This window comes from Terrapene carolina, unplaced genomic scaffold, assembly GCF_002925995.2.
Source record: "Terrapene carolina triunguis isolate 2854851 unplaced genomic scaffold, T_m_triunguis-2.0 Scaffold194, whole genome shotgun sequence".
NCBI lineage: Eukaryota > Metazoa > Chordata > Testudines > Emydidae > Terrapene > Terrapene triunguis.
In genome coordinates this window covers 1,189,150-1,211,133 of record NW_020664545.1, presented here as the reverse complement: position 1 = coordinate 1,211,133, position 21,984 = coordinate 1,189,150, and the positions used below count along the sequence as shown (strand labels likewise).

Here is a 21,984-nt window from a genome sequence, read left to right as displayed (position 1 = left end):
GCTCCCGTCGCCAGGCCGGGCCTGCGGGACTCAGGGACTGAAGCTGAGAGGTTGGAGTAGCGCTGGGTCTGGGCTGCCAGTTTCTCAGCCCTGCACTCTGAAGCCCAAGCAGTGGCTGTGGTTGTGCAGCTTCAGGCCCCGCTCACGCTCCGGAACGGGAGGCTATTAATGGCTGCTCAGAGAGGCAGAAAAAGCAGAAGTATCACCAATGCCCCCACACAGCTGGATGGGGTGAGGGCAGAGCAGGCGGGAGCCATGGCAAGGGTGTGGGGACAGAGGTCAGGAGCTGCACTGCAGCAGCTCTCCCGTGGGGATGGCAGATGGACCAGCGCTCCCTCTTGAGCCAGGGACCAGGGCCCGGTCCCCCTGCCCAGACACCTCACGCAGCCCTGCAGGCTCTGGAGGTCAGTGCTGGACCTCTCCCCCGGGCCCGCCCACGTCAGGGGGCCACGGGCAGCTCTCCAGGTGCGGCGCAGGGTCAGAGTGCCCTGGAGCACCGAGCAGGGTCTAGCCCCCACCCCGAGGCTCCCGCCGGTGCTGAAGGCCTGGGCTCGGCTCTGGGGGTGACTAAGGAACGGGGAGGTGCAGGGAGTTAGCTGGAGCTAGGATCTCTCCCCTTTTAGAAGCAAGAAACACTGTTCAGCACCATGAAGAGCTCATGATCCAGGCACTGCCAGCAGGATGCCCTGTTAGGCCTGGGCCACCGCCATGGGCAGGCACTGGCACTGCTACCACTGGAGCACAGGATAAAATCTTCCCGCTGGGTAAAGAGCAGGAACTAGACACATGCTGGGCACAGCAGCTGCTGGGTGCCATGTACAACCCATGTGTTCGGGGGCGGGGGGGAAGGCCAGCGCGATCTGCATGGCGCCAAGAGGAGCGCTTCTCCCAGTGAGCCACAGGAGATTACAGTTAAGAGCTTGGATCCTGGTGCCTAGATGGGGGGTGATGGGCAGGCAGGAACTCAGGCTGGGGGGCAGGGGGTTCTCTCAGCCTGCTCAGCCCCTATCCTGAAGCTCATGGGGCTGGGGCTGCTGCAGCTTGCAGTGGGGAGCTAGCCCCTAGAGGCAAACCTTTCTCCCTTCCCCACAGCACCCAGGTAACACCTCCTCTTACGGACACATCCACAGCACAGGAGCCCAGGGGCTTGTGGCCCGTGAGGCTGCTTGGGGCAGGTTGGGTCCAGTTCTTCCCTGCTGAGCGGGTTGCAAGGCCCCAGCCCCGGGGGGAAGGAATCCGCACTGGCTGCCTTTTTCCCAGCCTTGCCCCAGGGAAAGCGAGGGGACAAGGGATGGGAAGGGACTTGCCGTGTTGGAGTATCAATGAGTACATGTACTGCCCCGATTCGCCGGGGTCTGAGCTGGGTTCTCTGAGGTCAGGGTCACGGAGGGGGAAGCTCAGCTCAGCCTTGCTGTGAAAGGACTGGGCAGGTTCTCCTCTTTCCCAAGAGCAGAGAGCAGGCAGCTGCTGCCAAACCCACAGGCCAGAGCAGGGCGAGATGCCAGCACCACAGCCCCCGCTTGGAGCTCCCCGGGGACAGGCTGCCCTGAGTCGTCCCCCTTACCTGGCAGGCCACGGCAATCTTCCAGGAGCTGCACAAGAGCCTGGGCGGGTAGTTACAGGCTGGCAGGGAGTCCCCACCGCTCACAGCCCAGAGGGCCAGGGCAGCCAGCAGCCAGCGGCTCATGGTGCGATCAGCCTGGAGGGGAGCCAGAGTGAGCAGAGCTGGGGAAGGAGCCGGGACTTTCAAGGCTCTCTGGTCCCGCCCTCAGCTGCCTGCCTGCCCAACTCAGCCTGTTCTTCCTCCTCCTGTGCCTGCCCCACCTTCCAGCTCAGCTCCTGCTGACACCCGGAACCACAACCACATCTGGGCACCGGAGAGGGGGACAGGGTCCAGGGGACAGTGGGGACGGAACGAGCCGTGCGCTGACCACCTCCTGCACACACCTTTCGCTGTATGGGGGTAACGCCTCAAAACCCCAGGGAGGGGTCAGGGTGCTAGGTGCTGTACACCCCCCACAGGAGCGCTCAGTCTACGTGTAGGACAAGGGCGAGCGGGTGAGGCAGCAGTGGGATGGAGGTGAAGGCAGCAGGCTGGCAGGGCCCAGGAGGGCAGGACAGTGGCGCGGTGGAGACCGACAGGGAGGGGCTCCCTCGGTCCCAGGGCAGCATTGCCCGGAGCTGCCTGGTCCCCATTGTGCCTGTTGAAATCAGCAGCAGTCGCCCTGGAACGCTCTGATTCATAGCTTCTAGGACTGGAAGGGACCTCGAGAGGTCATCGAGTCCAGTCCCCTGCCCGCATGGCAGGACCAAATACTGTCTAGACCATCCCGGATAGACATTTATCTAACCTACTCTGAAATGTCTCCAGAGATGGAGATTCCACCACCTCCCTGGGCAATTTATTCCAGTGTTTAACCACCCTGACAGTTAGGAACTTTTTCCTAATGTCCAGAGACCAGGAGGCTCCCTGGGCTGGGCTGGGCTGGGGCCTGCTCAATGGGGGATTTGTTTGCACAGGAGGGTGCATCTACCTGTAACCCACCCCTGGGCAAAGGGCCCCTTGCTGCCTCCTCGGTGCTCCCAGAGCCAAGGCAGCTTCCCAGGTGCCCTGTGGGGCAGGCAGCCTTGGAGGCAGAAGCGGAGAGCTGGTGCCCACCCCCCCTCATGGAATCCGTGCCCCGGAGGCTCTCAGCCCCCCATGCTGCATATTGGGGGCAGGCTGGCAGCAGAGGGGTCTGCACAGCCATAGGCTCGGCCCCTCCCAATTCGATTAGGAACAAGGGGCCTCGGGCATTACCTGGCAGAGGCCGTTTTGAACTGGTGAGAAGTCGAGAGGCTCAGGATGTTTCCGGGGCAGAACAGCTTGTGTTGGCAGCCTGGCCACAGGCTCCCTGTGCGACTTGTCCAGCCCCCAGGCAGGCGGGTGGCCAGCTATTGCGAGGGCAGAGTGGAAAGCGCCAGGCGAGCCTGGGTGCAGGTCTATGCTGCGGTGGACACGGACACGCCCTGTGGTACGGCCGGTTCCATAGATAAAATGCCACAAGTTACTGTCCCCAGTGGTCATGGGGAGACTCTTCTACACGCGACCCCCATGCTGAGCCAACTACCCCATCCCCCTGCATTACCCTGAACAGTGACAGAGGACACCAAGGCCCAGAAGTGCTGGCGCTTCCCATGGCACGTCACTGCGGCCAGCATTTTCATGAGATTCGAGGAACTTCCCACTTCCCTTTTCCAGGGAAAACCCATCAGCTGGCCACTTCCTGCCCTGGCAGGGGGGTCGGATTGTCACAAGCTTGTCTCCCCGGGGGCCACATCTCCACCTGCTCACTAGGGAGAGCCTGGGGCCCCAGGAGCCCCCAGTTAGAGATCCAGGGCCTAACGTGCATGAGACTCAGTGACTTTCAGTGGGACTTGTGCGCCTGAATCCCTTGGGTGCTATGGGACATCCACCCCATCACAAGCTGGGCACAAGAGCTTTCCACTGCCATGGGGGCCTGGATCCACGTCCTACTGGGGTGACACATGGAGGGAGCACGTAACCCCATGCACTGCAGCCGCCTGTGGGCAGGCCTGGAGCTGCACGGCTGGACCCTGAGGGGCGGGTCTTTTCCCTGCAACTGACACCTTCTAAACAACTGGGCAGGTGTCTCCCTGCCAGAAGCACCTGGAGCCCTGCAGAGGTGGTGGGTGCTGCCTGCCAGAGAGCGAGCGGTGGGGAACTCCCACACTGGCCCAGTTGTACCTGCTGTTCTCTGCCGCACAGGTAACCAGCCAGCTCCTGCTCCAGAGCTCCCCAGGGGGATAATTTAACCCTCGCTCTGGGGAAAAGGGCAGGAATCACAGAAAAAACTCCTGAAATTACAAGAACGTTTAAAAAGAATTAACCCCCCTCATCCAGCAGCTTCGTTCTTTCAGTTTATTTCTTCCTTTGTTTAAAGTACCGTACAAAAATGATCTGACAGTAACAAATCCTGGGCGTACGTTAGTAAACGGGCACAGAGAACGGCTTCTGCTAGCAGACAGAAGAAATGGCGATTAGAGTATTTATTATTGCAGATCTCGTAAGAGCTAAAACCTCAGGAGTGCTCACCAGCCAAGTTCCTCTTGGACAGAGTGCAAATCCCGGCGTGTCAGCCGGCCCCCCCCAGCAGGCAGGGACCCGTGCAAGGAATTAGGCTCTGGTGTGCTCACAATCCAAACACGCTCTTTCCTCCAATGAAATTAGGCTGCAGGCTTAAAACAATCCGCCTCTTGACTAATGCAGCCCAGAGCTTCCTGCAGAACAAGCAGAATTTCAGCATCCTGCACAAAGCCACATGGTCCTGGGGCCAAGGGGGTTCTAGACCAGGGCTTCCTTGGCTGTGACTCTGGGAATTTGGCCTGTGTGCTCCTGCCCCTGAGCTTCCGAGTGCTGCACAAAATAGAATGGATGGAGCCAGGAAGCAGCAGGAGTGGCTCAGCTTCCCCCCTCCCCTTGTGACACTGCCCGCTCCCCACGCCCAAATCTCCTCTGCCCTGGTGCCAGGGGAAGATGTGCACTTTCCTCCCTAACCAGTAATGCTGGCAGCGCAGTCACCAGGCCCATAGCAGAGGCCCAATGGAGGGAGGAGTGGAGAGAAACAAGGGAACCAGCAAAGGGCCTGGCCAGGAACCGGGCACTTGGTCTCAAATCAAAGCCCCATTTCAAGGAGATATGGTCAATTTCTTCCACCCCCACATGGCAGCCAAGACCAAAGGGGAAGGCTGGCTGGGGGCTATTTCATGTTGGGCAGCCTGTAGAACGAAAAGCAGAACTAGCCGACTCCCTGGCTTGCAGCTTGACATTTGACATTTGCCAGGTGGGACGAGGACACGCAGAAGATGGGCCTAGTAGCACAAGAGGTTCTGGTTCACACCTTGACCGACATTGCAGGCAGAAGAGCACAACCAAGGGGATCCAAAAATAGTGTTCTCATGGATTAATCCAGAAGACGTAAACAGCAACAGCTAAAGCAAAGACCAAATCACAACTGGCTTATTCAAAAGGAGCCGTGTCATTAAAAAAAAAAAAAAAAAAAATCAAGGGGCTTGTTCTTCCACTGGAGGAGGAGAAAAAGCCAAGTTTCTAAGAGCCAAGTCAGTCACCATCAGAGAAAGTAACCAGGGGAGAGAAGGGGGGGGGGGGGTTTCTCTTCATTGCATACTGGATTGGAGGAGAGCAGAGCCTTCCCTCTGCAACAGGTACAGGATGCAGCCACAGACCACGTTTTCATCCTCAGTAGTGTTCTAGCAACTCAGAAAGGGCAGTGCTATCAGACACACAGAAGTAAAGCCATGTGTAACCACCACTCAGAGCATTCACATGGAGCCAGCTCAGCTCCCAGGGAGCAAAGGGGGAATTTCAAATTCCCGAGGAGAAGCAGACTTGGGTCGGGCAGCGAGAGACCAGGCAAAGTGGGCAGAGGGTGAGGCTCTCCCAAGGAGCTAGAATCGTCCATGCAGGGAGAGGCGGGTAAGCCCACCAGCGAGACGAGGGTGAGGCTAGAAGCAGAGGGGAGAGGTTTTCCGAATCTCAGCAGGATCCCAACACCCAACGCTGGTGGAGTTAACAAGGTGCTTCCAAACACGGGACGAGACCTGCGCAGCACGGTTGAAGAGCAAGGAGCCGGAATGCAGCATCCCCAGCTGTGAAATGGATGTAGTGTATGTAACACCTGCCAGCCCGTGTGCCTCTACTCACAGCCCAGGTACTGTACCTTACCCCGACAATCCCGCCATCTGGCGGCACAGGCTTCAGACAGTGCACAGACAGGCACTGAGCCAAGTCGCCACATTGCGGTGTGGGGAAGGCAGGGCACAAGCAGCGAGGAAGTAAGTGGCTAAGTATTAATACTAATATGTACAATAGAGGGGTCAGTTTTTATGGCTTCATTTCTCAAAGAGCAAGTCAGCTTTTGGGGGAGCAGGTAGGGTTGCCCCAGATTCTCAGGGGGTCTCATGTGCTTTGCTGTCTCCTGGCGCAGGGACATGGACTCCAGCCAGCCAAAAGCTGGGGGTGAACTTCCTGACCAATTGAGTCACCATCTCCCAGACCTCTCCCGAGGGAGAAAACCTCCCTATGCCTCCCACCTACTGACAGCTGCCACGTTGGGCTAAACTCACTGAAGCGACTGGCCACAAACTCACTGGCTCTGCCCTTCATTACCCAAATCCAAACCTCAGCATCCCCCTGTGCCGGGGGGTGGGTGGGCGTCGAAGGAGCCTCAGCCTGAAGCTAACCCCCTTCTTGCCCCACACACACGGCTCACTGGCCAGCATGTGGCTGGGCCCAGCCGTGAGTCCTCCAGCCACTTCACCCCACTGGCGCAGAGTCCAGGGTGCTCAGACAGCCGAGCTCCGCCTGGCGAGGAGATGCCAGCACTCGCTCGCTGAGCCCCGAGTCCATTCCAGCCAGTGCAGGCACCAATGCCGTAGAGCACGTGCACCCAGGTGAGAACAGAGACCCATGCTCACACCGCCACACGTAGGGCCACGTCAGCTCCTGCAGTTCCCAGCGCCACAAGCGCCCGAGGCTGCCGCACTTGGCTCCACCCACACCGGAGACAGCCCCAGCGTTTACCTAGAGAGGAAACCAGGCCAGAGCAGCAGGGCATAAACAGCAGAGCCGATGGTGCAGGCATGGGAAGGGCGTGGGGAGTCGCGTGGTCCTGACAACGAAGAGCATCCAAGCCTGTGCCACGCCCCAGTGTCGCCCACACACGGTATGCACACCCCGCCCCAGCAGATCACACACGTGCTCCCTACACTGTCAGCTGAGATCTCCCACCCTGCTGCTACCGACACAGACCAAGCGTCCGCCCCCAACTGGGACAGAACATGGGGCCTTTGGGGACAGACCAAGGGGCGAGTGGCACCTCCCCACAGCTGGGCAGGCACAGTGCTGAGTGAGAGAGCTGTGGGATCCTGAGCATCACCCCTCAACCCCCCTGGCGCTGCCAGCCATGCTGGGGCAGAGGGGCAGACAGGCAGGCGCTGCCAGGTGCTGGGGCCCACTGATGCCCGACACGGAGGGAGAGGTACCACATCCCGCCCAGAAAGCTTCCCAAACCATTTTGCTCTGTCGAAGAGAACCCCCCCGTCTCACCCGGTAGGTAACACTGGCCCCCTCCCCTGCCCCACATGGTCAGACCCATGCCCTGCACTGCTGCCTGGCTCAGGCATCATCAGGAAATACACAGCAATTCTCCTGCTACCTTGTACTAAAACAGACAACTGGAAATATTACAGAAATCCCCCAGCTCCTTCCCCAGGGCTCAGCTCTGTGCCGGCTCCGTACAGTACTCAGGAGTAGAAGTGCTTCGGAAACAGTTGGCTCCGCATACATCGTTCTACCTCACGCATATACATTGCTCCATGCCGAGGTCCCGGGGCTGGAGGGGCATGGCCTAGTCCCACCCTTCCCTTGCAGAGAGGGCCTCCGTCTGCATAGGGCTCGCAGCGTGTCTGACATTCCAGCCACCTCTGGCTTCCCGTTCTCCCAGGCCCATGGATGCGCTCGGTCTGTCGCTGCCCGGGGGGTGCATGTCGTAACAAGGGTTCTGCATACGAACGGGCACTAGCAAGCAGCTGATTATAAAATAACCGTATTTACATGGCTACAGTTAGCTCTGACCAGTGACACGGAGGAGACTCCCCAGAAGCAATGGACAACCACAGCGGTGCATCCCCCAGACGCAGCCCAGGGAAGCACTGGTACCAACCCGGATTTCACAGCTTAGCTGGCACAACCAAGGCGAGGCAGGTGGGTTAGTAACAAACTAATCTAACGGAGCCTCCCCTGCAAGCCACACCCAGGGGTTACATGGAACATCTGGCATCTCTGCCAAGGAGCCAGCGTGCCGTGCCCTCGCCAACCCCTTCAATGATCAAGTTCCCCCTTTTCTAGCTCTCTCTCTCTGGGAGAGGCTGGCACCCCTCGGACCAAAGGCCGGCGCTCACTCCAGGATTACTGAAGGGAAGGGAAAGGAGAGAACAGTTTTAGCAACGACCACTTGTGGTTCAGGAGAGAGCGCTGCCCGCCCCTTCCCAGCAGGGCTGGTCCCACCGGAGCTCCGGGGCAGGGGTAGCACCTCAGTTATAACGCGAGACGTGGCTGCTGGGCCGGCGACCCCACGGCACACACAGGAACTAGGAACCGAGCTGTACAGAGACACACAGCGGGGGGAGGGGGAGCAAAAACACCCCCGGGGAACTGCGAAGGGAGAGATGAAGCCCCCCATAGCAATTAGCCTGCAACTGGACTCCTCCTCAGAAAGGCTGAAGTCACGAGCGGCTTTTACACCCCAAGCCGACGGCCCAGCATTGCCTCCCCATCGGCCAGCGTCCAGCTGGGTTTCTACTGCTGAGCGAGCGGGACACCAGGAACAGGTCACGACATCCCCCAGGCTCGGGGGGGCAGACAAGGGACAGAGCCGGAGCCTGGGGAGGAGGTGGCGGCAGCCATTGTGCTCTGCGTCAGTGGCTCATCTGGCAGGTGGCTGGGAGAGGACCGGGTAAGCCAGCGTGACATTCAGGGAGTCGTTGTGCTGCACCAGGGACATGTGTTTGTAATGCAGAACCAGGTCCTTCAGGGATGCGTACAGGTTGTAGGGCTCAGCAAAGCCGTAACCGGTCACCGTCTTGTAGATCACACAGTGCTTGGTGTCGCCGTCCACCCTGCCAGGGAAACAGAACCACACAAGTCACCGGGGCTGCCACCAGGAGATGGGGACACGAGCCGCCAGGGACCCCTCCCGCAAGCCAGGCAAGATGAGAGCAGCCCCCACTCCCTGCCTCCCAGGGGCAGCCCCCCCACTCCCCACCTCCCCCAGGGCTGGGGCTGGCAGTGGGAGGGAGAACCGCGGTGGCTCTGCAAGAGGGGGAGGGAACTCACACCACAGAGCAGGCGTAGCAGCCCTTCTGACTGCTCTCGCGGATCAGGAACGTGCCGTCGCGCTTGCCACACAGCATCTCCTCCGCCTGCACACGGTTGATTTTCCCCACGTACCAGGTGCGCTCCTCATGGTGCGGCAGCTCCTCCTCATCGTCCATCATGGAGTACTGGCTGCAAGGCAAGCCCGGGGCTGAGCAGACCCTTCCCCCACAGGGTGTGCGCCCGCTGCTGGGGGAAGCTAGGCCAGCTCCGCTCCCCCTCCCCCCCACAGCTACGTCGCTATGCAGGAGCCCCCAGCCTAGAGCGGTGCCTCCCCAGCGCCAGCACCTTCCCAAATACCCCTCTGGGCCTTTGAACCTTCCCCATGGCTCAGTCCCCAGCCCCCTGCTCCACCGGGCACCCGAGGCATGCAGGGGGCTCTCACGCTAACCTGAGGGAGGCTGACAGCCTCAGGGCCTGGTATCAGCTTTGAGCCTGCAGCCCTCAGCCCCTGCCACGGAGGCACCTTCAGTGCCGACCCAAGCCCCTGAAACATGGGCAGCTGCATCACGTCTCGATACCCAGTGAGAAGGAGCTCGACAGCCAGCCTGGGGCGAGCACAGGGCTGGGGACCGCGAGCTCCTGCTCCCAGCCATTGTCTGGCTGCGCGTCCCTGCCCCGCTCTGCGTCTCAGTTCCCCCTTCTGTAACACGGCGCCGGGGGTGGCCGTGTGTGCAGGACTCTGCACTGCAGTAGCAGAGCGAGGCCTCGCGGGGGAAGCAATGCTCGGGCGACTCCACTCAAACCCAGGCCAGGCCGGAAGGACTCCGAGCAGCCCGCAGCGCTGGGACACTTACTCCTCAGTCTCGTTCTTGATGCCCAGCCATTCGTTGATTTTCTTCTGCCGGGCCCCTTTCTGCGTCAGCCACCTGGGGGAGGAAGACGAGAACTGAGCGATTTGCAGGGCTGGGAGAGGAGCAGCTTTTCATCCCGGCCTCCTTCACAAATTGATCCAGCAGGGGGCAGCATCCCCCACGGAATGAGCCAAGCAGGCAGGATCGGGGCCCAGGCCGGGGATGCTGCAGGGCCAGCTGCCCCTTGAGCCACAGGGTGGGTGCACCGGGGCCACTGCCCCGAACACGGCTGGAGGCCCAGCCGGGAGCCAGCGAGCAGCAAGGACAGATCACGACTGGGGCTACGGAGGCGATGGCAGGGCCCAGGGGCTGCTTCTTGCGTCACTCCCAGGCCAGAGCCGGGAGCCGGGGCAGGGAGAAGGGGCCGGCAGCGGCACCTACACCAGGTACTGGTCCCGGAGCTTGCGCAGCTGCATGAGGTCCGGCTTGAGGCTGTTCATGCGCTTGTCGATCTCCCGGTTCTCCGAGGCCTGTTTCTTCAGGTCCTGCTCCAGCTTCATCTTGCTGTCGTGGATCTCAGTGACGCGCGACTTCAGCTTCTCGGAGTTCATCAGGATCCTGGGTGGGGGGACACAGGAGTTACGGGCTGGGGAGGGGAACCTGGGCCCGATGCTGGAGCCAAAGGGGAAGGGCTGCCGGGCAGCTGGAGCCGGCTGGCGGAGGGGGAAGGACTGGGGGCAGCTGCAGCATGGTAGGGCTGCTGGGTGACAGGGAAGTCACGCAAGCAGTTTGCCTTGCAAAGGAACTAGCCCTGCTCCGTTCAGGCCCCGCCCGTCCCCGAGGCTGGGGCGGAGATTGCCCTGAGGCCTGTGCCCCTGGCAGCGCCAGGCTACGCCCTCACCGCTGCACCTCCTTCTCATTGCCCTCCCGCCGGAAGCGCTCGATGTACTCCTTGCTGCACCTCTCCTGCGTCTGGCACTGCTCCTCGAAGATCTTGATGGTTTCATTGAAGGCCTCGATCGCCGTCCTTTTCATCTGCAGCTCCTGGGGAGAGGGGGCACGCCGAGTGAGCCGAGGATCGGGGCTCAGTCCAGTCCCCTGCCTTCCCAGCAACACCCCAACCCCACTCCACCCCTGGGCTGTCCAGCAATGGTCCGATCCCCAGCCCAGCCCTCCCAGCCTGAACCTTCCTCGGAGGTCCTGCAGCCCCTCACTTTGCTGATTCCTCCCCCTTCACCAGCAGGCTGGGTATCTGCACCCCAGCACGGCTCTCCCAGGGCTCTCCAGGGCCCAGATCACCTACAGAGCAGGGCAAGCCGGCCAGAGCTCAGGCCACACTGGCAACGAGGAGCCGTGCAGGGTAACACCCCTGTGCTGGCTGGAGTGTTGGGCAGAACGGCAGTGGAGGAGGGAATGTGTGGTCCCGGGGTACCCGTGAGGGGGCGGGCGCGTGGCCCCGGGGTACCTGCGAGGTGCGCGTATACTCCTCGTACAGCAAGTCGTACTCCCGGCTCTTGTCCTGGTATTGTTGGTGATAGACCTTCAGCTGCTCCCCCACGGCCTCCACGCTGTCCTCCTTCACCAGCTGATCCTGCCACACAGAAGGCCCCAGGGCGAGTCAGAACTGGGCACTGCCCTCCCACCCCACCCACCAGCTGTGTGGGCACCGCTGCACTCTCGCTGCAGGACATGGGGCAGGCCCATGCCAGCGCTGCCCAGGAGTGAGAGGGCCATAGGTAGAGGGAAGGAGGTGGGGCGGGTCCTGGGGCAGGGCCAGGATCGGGGGAGCTCCCGGGGCACCAGAAATGATGACACCCCGCAGGGCAAGGTGGGGCCCTGTGCCCGCCTGCGCCAAGCCCCGCCTCTTCCACCCCGTGGACAGGACAGAATTACCTTGCAGTGGAAGGCACCCAGAGGCCCCATAGGCAGCCCCAGGGCATAGGGCCTGTCCACATATCCCTGCTTGCGCCCCTCAGCAGCCTGGCCCAGCCCCCTGCCCTACCTGTGACGTGGCCCCTGCTGACCGGCGTCCCACTATCCAGGCCATGCTCTTGCCCAGGGGATGGTTTGGGCAGCCCCAGCTCCTCCACCCTGGCCACAGCCCCTTGGACGTCAGCGTCAGGCTGGGGCTGAGCCCCCCGCAGCTCAGGGGATGCAGCTGGGCCGGGAGGAGCGCGTCCCAGGACACCATGCAAATGTGGCTCCCCTTTCCCCTTGCTGGTTCCCTGGCCAAAGAGCGTCCCCTGGGCAGCCGGGCCTCACACGCGCCAGGGAGGCGGGAGGATCCGCTGCCAGCTCAGCCAGGGACCTGGAATCCAGCATTGGCCTGTTCCCGGGCCCTGGGCACGCCCACTTGCCATAGGCATGGCTGGCCCCTGTGCTCACACGGACAGCGCTCAGCGTGGGGGGCAGCTGTGGGGCTCAGAACACGCCCCCGCCCAGCCTGACCTGCTGGTACTTGGAGATGGGGTAGAGCAGCTTGCTGTCCAGCTTGGCGTTGTACTGGGCCAGCGACTCGTGCCGGTAATGGTTAATGAGCTCCACCACGGAGCCGAAGGTCAGGGGCTCCGAGAAGCCGTACTTCCCCTCCCGGTGGAAGATCTTGATCAGCTTGTTGTTGCCACCTTTCCTGCGGGGCGGAAGTGGGAGCAGGGAGCGCGCTCAGCGCCAGGCAGAGACCCCCTTGTGACGTCCCCGGGGGACCGGCCCCCGTGCTCCGGCCATGGCGGGGCTCGGGGCACCCAGCACTAGCCTGGCCGATGGGCGTCCCCTCAGTCCGGCACCAGGGAGTGATGGAGGCTTCGCACGGGACAAGGACAAACCTCCGCCCCCCCCCACGCACACACTGCATCATTCCCCCCCAGCCCCTCACAGACACCGGGGGAGCGGGCGAGCCTGTCTGGTCTGGAAGCTGGCAGGCTATCGGGGCTGCAGCCCTGCCTCCACGCTGGGACTCAGAGCACCACGAGCCTGGGGACACATGGGGCTCAGGGCCCTAGTCCTGGGGCAGTGAAGCACCAGACAGAGAGCGTACAACGGGCAGAGCCCGGCCAGCCACCCGGCTCTACCTAGGGGTACGGCTAGCGGCCCAGCTGCCCCAGCCCAGTCTCAGGGGCTCGGGGCGCACGTACCTCAGCGTGAGCGTGTACTCCCCCTGGATCTTACTGGAGGCGTCGCGGACCAGGAAGGTGCCATCCGGCGTGTCGCGCAGCTTCTCGTTCACCTCCTCCCTGGGGAGCGGACAGGGCACGAGTGGTCACAGCCGCCAGGGTACGACCCACAGAACCCACCTCGCCCGTGGGGGGCTGGAGCGTAGGGATTAGTCAATCTCACCCTGCTCGACCCCAGCCCTGCCCCACACATCCCCAAACAGGCCCCCCGCCCCCTCCCCCCGCAGTTAGCAGCTCCCGGGGGTCTAACAGCTACCCAGGGGCGGTGGGGGGCGCTCTCGCTGGCCCGCTGCCCAGGGGAACGCGGTGTGAAGAGCCCGGTACCTGGAAATGTCGCCCCAGTACCACTCGGCCTCCTGCAGGGGTGCACTGCTCCCATTGGCCAGGCTGGCTCCACCGGGCTTCGGCTTCGAGGGCTTCGGAGGCAGAGCTGCAAGAAAGCTGGGTGAGCACTGGGGCCCCGCTCCGGCCAGGATCTGCTCGCCACCAGCCGCAGAACCGCACCCCACACCCTGCTTTCGGGCTGCCCTGGCACAGCTCCAAACGGGCGCCGAAGGTGCCACCTCGAGAGCCCCGAAGCGGCGTCCTCCAGCAGCCCCCACTCCCGAGTGCCCCCCCCAGCGTCTCTCAGCGCGCCGGAGAGACCGTCTCCGCGCCCAGACCAACTCGGGCCAGTTCAGTGAGTGCCCCGCGCGGTGCCCGTTCTGTGACGGGGCTGACGGGAACGAGCCAAACACGCAGCCCTGGTGGGAGGCTGAACGGCCGTCTCCTTCCTAAGCCACCCAGGAAGTGACCAGCGGCCTGGAAGGACCCCAGGGCATTGCAGCTTGTGGGGCTCAGTACCTGGCGGCACTTGTTCCGGCTCCGAGTCCTTCGCCTGCAGAAGCGTCTCCAGGAAGAGCCCTGAGAAATCGGGGCTCAGCTCTGCACTGCAGGGAGACAGGGACCAGAAATCAGCACCTGGGAGAGATGCCAACAGACCCGGGAAGGAGGCATGGCGGCAGGTGCTGGGCTGTAACCTGAGCCAGAGGGAGGCGGGGGTTCATTGCCCCAGCCCACCCCCCCCACTGGCTCTGGGGTGCGCTCTCAGGTGAGCAGTGCAGCATGCTGCATTATCCAGACAGCCTGTAACCCCGGGGTGGAGAGGGGAGGGAACTTCATTCTACTGCTCCCAGCTCACCAAGCCTGGCCCACAGCTAGCAAGGTGCAAGCTCCTTGATAGACAGACGCAGGGTCTTCCCCACTTTCTAGTCCCATCTCTGCCCGCAGCCTGTGGCCCCAGCTCTCCACTCTGGGGGTGAACAGGAACCCAGCTGCGGGGTGGAGCTGCCAGAGGCCACGGGGAGGTACTGGCTGTTACAGTTTGGGCTTTGCGCCCATTGCTCACCGCCCTGCTGGAAAGTCAGGGTCTCTTTACAGACCACCAGCGAGGGGCTGACCCCATTCGTCTACCCTTGATGCTGGTGCAGGAGGCAGCGCAGTCTGGGTGTGATGGGGTTAGGTCCGGGGTCACTGCCTGCAAAGCGTCACCATGCAGGGGGTCGAGTACAGGGCCCTCAGCTGCACTCCGGGCTCCTGCACACCCCTAGCTGAGAGTCCCGGCCCGTGGCAGCTGGCAGGCTGGCTCCTGGGCAGAGCACCACCAGCCATGTCTTGCTCTCGCCCATCTGCCCACTGGTGAGACGCAAGCCCCCAGCCCACGTACCTGGTGCCAGGTAGCCGGAGCAGCAGCGGGCCGAAGATCTCGCCCAGGGCCCGAGGGTGGAGCCCGTTGCTCTCGGCCTGCTGGGACACCTTTCCCAGGTGGCGGAGCAGGAACTGCAAGGTGAGCAGGTTCTGGAGAGGGACCGCAGGAGACTCCAGCGCCAGCAGCAGCTGCTTCCTGCAGCTCTCTGGCTGTGGGATCTCTGGAGAGAAGCAAGACACACGCTGGAAGGGCAGGAGCCAGGCCTACCTCATGCTCCAGCACTGTAACCCACCTGCCTCTGGTGCACCGGGGTTAATGCCCTGGAGACCATCAGTGCCCTCCCCCGCTTCCTGCCCGTTAGCTTCCCCTCCCCCCACAGCCCAGGCCTTACCCTGCAGGATGCGCAGGATCTCGCCATGCACCAACGCCGGGACCACGGGAGCAGGCAGGTCCTGCAGGAAGCCCCGCAGCGCCTCGCCCAGGGAATGCACGTCGAGCGGCTCCAAGTCACCCAGCACCCAATCTGCACAGAGCAAACAGACCCTCACAGCGGCAGCCCCCGGCGGCTCCCTGGCCAGCTCAGCTTGCCCAGAGTTTCCCCAGAGCGGAACGTGGGAGCACGAGAGGCCCCAGAATCCACAGCAGCGGCTGCTGCTGGGGCACAGCAAGGGGGTGGCATATGGGAGGGGTCTGTCTCAGGGCCTGGCGCAGGGCAGAGCTGCCAAGGACAGACACACTCTCCGATTCCCATCCCCAGGGGCTCCCCGGCATCCAGGCCTCGCTCTGCGACACAGACGGCAGCGGCGCCGCCCCAGCCCAGATAGGAGCCCCGCAAATTCCACGCGGCCCAGTGCAACTCCACTGGCATGAGCACAAACGCTCACTCCTCTACTCACTCCCAGCAGAGAGCCCCAGAGCCTGGCTTTGCTTGGCAGGGAGCGGGCGTCGGGCAGGCCAGAGACTCCCTGCCCCAGCTGGTTTAGGGCCTTTGCGTTTTTAGACCTCTGCACAAGGAGGATCAGGCAGCCCTGGGGAAACACAGCAGCAGCAGCGACCCCCAGGAGGCTGCACCCCAGTCCGGGGGAGAGCAGGGAACCATCTCCCTGAACCTGGACCCCGAGGGCCCAGCCAAGAGGGCAGCCGGCACAGCGAGATCAGCTGCCATTGCAGCTGCATGTGCAGGAAGTGAGCAAATGGCGTCATGAGCCGGGAACCCGAGTGACATGGCTGAGCTGGGACAGCCTGGAGCTGAGGAAGCAGCATGTAGCCCTTTGCCAGGGCAGCGTGGGAGCATGGCCATCAACACGGAGTTGGCTGGGGAGGGGACAGGGCCCACCACGCTCAGTGTGTAGCAGGAGATCCAGGAGGAGCTGGCTTGCGACATCAGCTCCAGGCCCCGTGACCAACGAGCAGAACTTATGTCCACGTTCCCTTGCACAAGGCTCCTCCTCCTCCTGCCAAGCTGCAGGAAAGTGCAACCGCCTTGAAAGCGACACTTGTGTGCAATTACACCAACACAGCAAGATGGGCCCGTCCTCTCCCATGCAGCCGGCTGCTGGGAGCTACGACTTGCTGAGGACAGAAGACAAGCTTGGCCTGGATTTCATTACTGCTGGCGCTGTCACATCCACTAATCTCATCCATCTGACCCAGCTCGCCTCCCCTCCAAACAGAACTGGTTCTTACCGGTCTTCAGTGCTTGTCTCAACTCCGAGCCAGACGTCCTGTATAACATCTCACTGTCTAAGCCTGTGGGAAGTGCAGGACGGTTTATGTTAGCTCTGTGAATAGAGGCAGCCACTTCAGCAGTGCTGATAATCTCTGAGCTGCAGCCACAGCAGTTATTAACCCAACGCTAGCTCCATTCCCTGCCCACCAGCCACGTCCCAGCAGCTCAGGGCTTCAGAGTCACGTCAGCTGCACCAGGGCTAACCAGCCTCCGATCAGGCTGTTTTAACAGACTCTAGAGACAGAGCGTTTGCCGTTTTCCCGAGGTGACGGCACAATCTGTTAGGTCCCTGACCACTAGGAAACCCAGGCTAAGTTCTGGCCTCCAAACTAGCCACCCACCAGCCCTGGACTAGCATAGGATTCCTGAGCCAGCGGTTGCCAAGTTGGGCCAAGGGTCAGTGCCTGGACATGCTGCGTATAGCTAGGCACATGGCCACAGTCCCACGGCGAGTTCACACTGTGGTGGCACCAGCTGGGCTGCCAGGGCGCAGACCCGTCCTGGTAACGAGCCTGCCAGGCTGCCAGGATGTCCGGCTCCCTGCCTCCTGCCGGGCATTCCCAGCACAGCTTTCCAGCGGCTAAGCGGAGTAGCCGTGCCTGGAGGGAGCCTGGCAGAGAAGGGGTTAATAATGGATGCTGCCCCTTTGCTCACATGGGGGCTCAGGACCCCAATCCCCTCCCCTCTCCCTCTCACCTTTCTTCTCAATGGCTTCCACCAGCCTCAGCAGAAGCGGGGGCGCGACTTCAGGGGGGGTGAACTGCTCCGCCAGGTCTGGGAGGAGCCAACCTGATGGAGAGAGCAGGGGAGAGGGGGCAGTTAGAGCCCACGTAGCACCCGACAGCCAGAGGGCTCTGCCGAGGCCGCAGGACTAATTCTGACTGCACGGCTTGCTTCTAACCCACGGCACCGGCTTGGTGGGCCCGCAGCCAGTGGGGGGGCCGACCCGCACGCTCCAGCACCCAGGAGCAGGTCGGCAGCTGGCTCCTTTAGCAGGGACTCCGCAAGCCAAGGTGCCGCAGCCCACCCAGTGCCCTGGAGAGAGGGAGCGTCTCATCCTGCCTGTCCAGGCCCTGATCCTGGCTGTCCTGGTGCTAGCAGCAAGCCAGGGGCCTGGGAGGTGCCCCGCTGGAGACCTGATGGAGGGCTGGGGGAAGGATGGCAGGGAGGGCCCCTGGGGGGGATTCGCACCCTGCGGGGCTGGTGCTCAGAGGAGGGCTAAGTTACTTTCCACTCAGGGCAGCCAGGCTGGGGCGGGGGGAGGAGAGAGGGGCCATGTGGAGCCAGAGCTGCTGGCCGAGGGCAATGCTACAATTCTTTTGCAAGCAGGGACAGAATTTCCTGAGGCTCAGGCGTTTAGGAAGCGGTGGCGCACCCCGCGACAGAACCGGACTGGACACGACACTCAGAGGAACCAGACCCACCACGTCGCCCACTGAGCACAGCCCAGGCTGGGCCTGAGTCAGACCCCAGGTTTGTGTCTCTCCCGCTAGCCAGGGCTCACTGGTGGGAAGTTTTAAACTAGCAAAATTCTGCAATGGCAGGAGGGAGGGGGATGTTCCGGGGGAAGGATAAAACCCTCCCCTACTTCACTCCTTAGAGCCACGCACCCCCGTCCCAGCCAAGGGGAGGAAGGACTCATGAACTCCTGCCAGACTGACCCGGCCAGGCACAGGAAGGGTTAATGCAGTATCCAAACCTTCCAGGCCCGCATCTCGGGCCTGGCCCTGGCTGCTAAGGGGGGGCTTGGCGGAACTGGGGGGGGGGAGGGGGGGAGGGAGGAGCTGGCTGCAGGGAGCCAGGCTTAATCCTCAGATCCAGAGAGAATGCCATGTCAGCACATTCCTGCCCTTGATTGCTTGTTAAACATGGAAACTGGCCCTTTGCCTCCCCCGTAGGAGCTGCTACTCAACACTCCCTGCAGAGACCCGGGCCCAGGTCCCCCCTCACCCTTCCCAGAGGCTGGAGGATCAGTCAGGGGACCCCCACCCCGCTGCCCTAACTGCAGATACCAATTGATCGTATGACAGCTGCACACGCCAAGGCTTGAAATCTAACCAGGGTGAGCTAGTTTGTGCAGTTTTCTCTCCTCTGCTGTCTCTCGCTCTGCTCCCGGCTAGGGCTGCACTGCGGGGTTCCAAGACTGTCCCTAATTCTGCTTAGCGTCTGCACCGCAGCTCACAGGAGTCTGTGCTCAGTAGGCGGGCCAGGAACCCCTGCTCGAGTGCTGCACGTCAATCGCAAGGCCTGCTGGGTACGCAGAGGGGTCACACCAGGCCAACTTGCCAGGACCCAGAGAACTGATGTCTGGAACCCTCCTCTTCAGTGAGGAAGCAGGGCCCACAGATATTACAGGTCTCAGCGTGAAATCCCCAAGCACGCTGGGCTCTGCAGCGTCTGCTGGACAGCCCGGCCACCTCAGAGATGCAAGCAGAAGGCTGCTGAATCGCAGGCCCTGCGGCTGCGTGGCACAGCCATCCCAGGGCCAAACAGCGAGTTATTGTAGGGATTCGTCCTTCACATGGGCAGGGCTCTGTGCTGGGAACAAGGCTGGTTACAGATGAAGAACACGGTCACTATTTGGGAGCAAGCCCATCACAGTCGCTGAGTCAGAACCTGGGTGTGTCAGGATGCTGCCAGACCCGAACACGCTTCCACAGGCTCCCAGCTCGCCCAGACTACGTGGGCTAGTGCTTGGCTTCACCGTCTGTTACCGTTCCGAGCGCCGTGAACAGCTCACAGAGCTCCCTGGCTCCTCACTCCCGTCCCTGGGAAGCATCAGGGCTAGAAATGGGAGATTTAGACCCATGGGAAAGATGTAGGGCATTAAAGCACTGCCTGCCTTCCCTCAGTGCATCCACACGCTGCTGGCACCAACCCAGCCTCGGCCCCCGGGCCAGGGTCCCTGGCAGTCCCAGACAAGCTAGTGTGTTCTGTGCATGAATGCTAAGCCATGCCCATTAGTGTGCAGTCCAGACTGCAACCTGGGGCTGCTGCAGAGACGCTTCCAGGGCAAGGCCTCAGCTCCTCGCCTGTGAGATGCAGGCAGACCCAGCGACTCTCAACACGTTCCCGGCTACAAGCTCTCATGCTCGGGGCTGCATTCACTGGAGCTATGCAGGGTCACAGTGGGGCTCGTCTCTCTGGCCCTCCTGGGCACCACGGGCTCCCTGCATTCAGCTGAAGCAGTCACCAGGTAGGTCCAGAGCTGCAGCGTCACCCCGAGCCCAAGCTACACAAGGCTGCTCACATTGGAGTCCCTCCAGGCTGTGGGTCCTGGCTGCCTGAGGACCTGCCTCCCACAGCCATGAGCACTGCTGCAAGCGGGGGGGGGGGGGGGGGGGGCACTTCCACATACAGTCCCTAGCCAGAAACGTTCACACGCTGCCTGCCAGGGCATAGCCACACCCGAGCCCGCTGAGCCCTGGCGTTCACCTGGCACAGGGCAGCTGCCACTTGTTGCCCATTTCAGACGCTGAGCCCTCGCCCCAGACCAGGAACGGCTTGTGACCCTTCAATTTTAGGGCCAGGAGGGGAGAGAGAGGGGTCGCCCCCGACCATGCCCGCTGTGTGCCCAGGAAAGGGGTCAGCGCGGCTCTCCAGTCGCTCAGCACTGCGTCTCGGCAGGGCTCTTTGTAAGGGGCTAGTTCAGTCCAGGAGGGCACCGTGGTCCTGCCAGCTGCCTATGGCCAAACCTGGGACCGGCAGAGACCAAGTGCCCAGGCTGGGCGGCACTAAGTGGGCTCTGGGGTGGTGACCCCGGGGGGGCTGTGCTCTGCAGCCCCCAGCACCTGAACTCCTGGGACACCGACGGGTTACCAGGAAGTCCCATGACCCTCGGCACTCAACGAGGACGCTGCCGATGGCGCCGCTAGACCCGATACGCAGACTTCCACTGTTGTGCCCCTGCCAGAATCCTCTCAAGAGTCCAATGCGCCACGGAGACGTTTACTGGCACCTGTCCGTTTCCAAGCTGCTGTGAATCTTGCAGGGACCCCGCCAATGTTACCGAGCCCCACCGCTCTGGGGCAGGCCTCAGGGGACAGGATGCAGTGCTCACATAGCGTGCCTGGCACTTTCTGCGATTCCAGGCCTGCTGGGGACAGGGAGGCCGCGCGCCAGTGAGGCCAGCACAACCCGACCTGGGCTGGAGGGGAGCCCTTGGACCTGCAGCTTGTGACAGGAGGAGTCGGGCCGAAGTCTTTGTGGCAGCCCGACTGCCTGGCTCAAAGCCACCCCCCTGTAGGAGCATTTCCTGAACGCCACCCGCTGCACCCTCATGGGGCCCCGCAGTGCAGGCGGTCACGCGGGGAACACTGCCCCCAACCCCACACAGCTATCCTCCCTCCCTAGGCACACACCGAGATACAGGTTCTCCTGCCACCCAGAGCCACACGGCCCCCTGCAGAACAGAAGCGCCTTCGAGGAAGGAGGCAGCACCCAGCGCACGGAAGGGCAGCGCTCCAAGGGTCAGTGGGAACCTGAATTCCTGCTGCAGGGGTGTTCTCCCCCAGGCCCCTCGCTACACCCTCTCCCAACCGAGACATGCTCCGTGCGGGCCCACAGCTGTTCTCCTACCTTCCCCTCTGCCTCCCCCCCCCCCCCCCCCCCCGCTGGACCCCCGCCTTCCCCTCTGCCTCCCCCGCCTACCTCCCCACACCGGACCCCCACCTTCCTCCTCCTCCTCCCCCCACACCACCTTCCCCTCCGCCTCCCCCCCGCTGGACCCCCACCTTCCTGGTCCTCCTCCCCTCACACTGCCTTCCCCGTCCTCCTCTCCTGCCCCCCACCGCTGACTGCGCCTTCTCTGTTCTCCTCCGCCCCCGCCAGACCCCACCTCCCCCCCATACCCCAAGCCAGTATTTTTTTTGACACATGAGAAGGGTTAAGATTTACACACAAACCACAGACTTGGGCTTTCCAGGCAGTTATTGGGTACGTGTATCACAGAACCATCTGGGACCCTGTTGTCCCTCGCCCTGGCCAGCTTCTCCCGAGGGAGGCAGAGCGGGTCACAGGTGTTCAGGGCCCAGGACCCACCCACCAGCGAGACACGCCTGGGGGGAAAGCGCCCAGCCCTCACAGCTGCCCAGCATCCGATGCAGCACAGCACTCGCTGGAGGAGGGGCCCAGCACCAGACACACAAGCAAGTCGCTCCAATTTGAAGAAATGCTTTTTCAGACAATGACAGCTCTGATCTTGCCCAGAGCCCGTCCTATGTGTCAGCAGGGCCGCCAGGCATGCAGCCGGGAGCAGTGCCCGGGGCATCCCCACAACAGCCACGGGAGGAGAGGTGGGGGGATAGGCCATGAGGGGAAAGCCTGAATCTCTGACTCTGCCAGGGTACGAGCGAGAGAAACCCAACCGGACAGGAAGGCTTTAGCCCAGAACAGAGATTCCTCCCAGCCTCCAAACCCAAAGCTAAGTGGAGAGAGAATCCCAGAATTGTAGCAATGTCAGGCTGGACAGGACCTGCATGAAGCCCAGAGCCCTTCCCTGGTAGGGGTTTGTCCAGCCTGTTCTTAAACCTCCAGTGAGGGGGGATTCCACAACCCCCCTGGGAACCTGGTCCGGAGCTGAGCTCCCTGACAAAGGTTTTCTTAACATCTGACCTAAACCTCCCTGGCTGCAGATCAAGCCCATTACT

At 62.4% G+C, this 21,984-nt stretch overlaps 2 protein-coding genes across 3 annotated transcripts in view; both read right to left on the bottom strand.

Moving 5' to 3' along the window:
* IFI30 (IFI30 lysosomal thiol reductase) overlaps nucleotides 1-1,967 on the bottom strand; it is a 7,954-nt gene extending 5,987 nt beyond the window's left edge. Inside the window, exon 1 of the mRNA XM_024194230.3 lies at nucleotides 1,565-1,967. Within this exon, the coding sequence (XP_024049998.1) occupies nucleotides 1,565-1,687 (123 nt within the window). The 5' untranslated portion in view covers nucleotides 1,688-1,967. The remainder of the gene's footprint in view (nucleotides 1-1,564) is intronic.
* Nucleotides 1,968-3,773: 1,806 nt separating this feature from the next.
* The window catches only part of PIK3R2 (phosphoinositide-3-kinase regulatory subunit 2), a 37,230-nt gene continuing 19,019 nt past the window's right edge, over nucleotides 3,774-21,984 (bottom strand). Inside the window, exons 3-16 of one of the 2 annotated variants that reach the window (XM_026654886.2) lie at nucleotides 17,033-17,125; nucleotides 16,294-16,356; nucleotides 14,999-15,130; nucleotides 14,626-14,827; nucleotides 13,764-13,849; nucleotides 13,245-13,350; nucleotides 12,882-12,980; nucleotides 12,199-12,379; nucleotides 11,216-11,341; nucleotides 10,712-10,794; nucleotides 10,192-10,368; nucleotides 9,754-9,825; nucleotides 8,918-9,088; nucleotides 3,774-8,700 (exon numbers count right to left, since the gene is read on the bottom strand). In XM_026654886.2, the coding sequence (XP_026510671.1) occupies nucleotides 8,508-8,700; nucleotides 8,918-9,088; nucleotides 9,754-9,825; nucleotides 10,192-10,368; nucleotides 10,712-10,794; nucleotides 11,216-11,341; nucleotides 12,199-12,379; nucleotides 12,882-12,980; nucleotides 13,245-13,350; nucleotides 13,764-13,849; nucleotides 14,626-14,827; nucleotides 14,999-15,130; nucleotides 16,294-16,356; nucleotides 17,033-17,125 (1,784 nt within the window). In that variant the 3' untranslated portion in view covers nucleotides 3,774-8,507. Of the gene's footprint in view, nucleotides 8,701-8,917; nucleotides 9,089-9,753; nucleotides 9,826-10,191; nucleotides 10,369-10,651; nucleotides 10,795-11,215; nucleotides 11,342-12,198; nucleotides 12,380-12,881; nucleotides 12,981-13,244; nucleotides 13,351-13,763; nucleotides 13,850-14,625; nucleotides 14,828-14,998; nucleotides 15,131-16,293; nucleotides 16,357-17,032; nucleotides 17,126-21,984 lie in introns of both variants that reach the window. The other variant, XM_026654885.2, reaches the window with a different exon arrangement.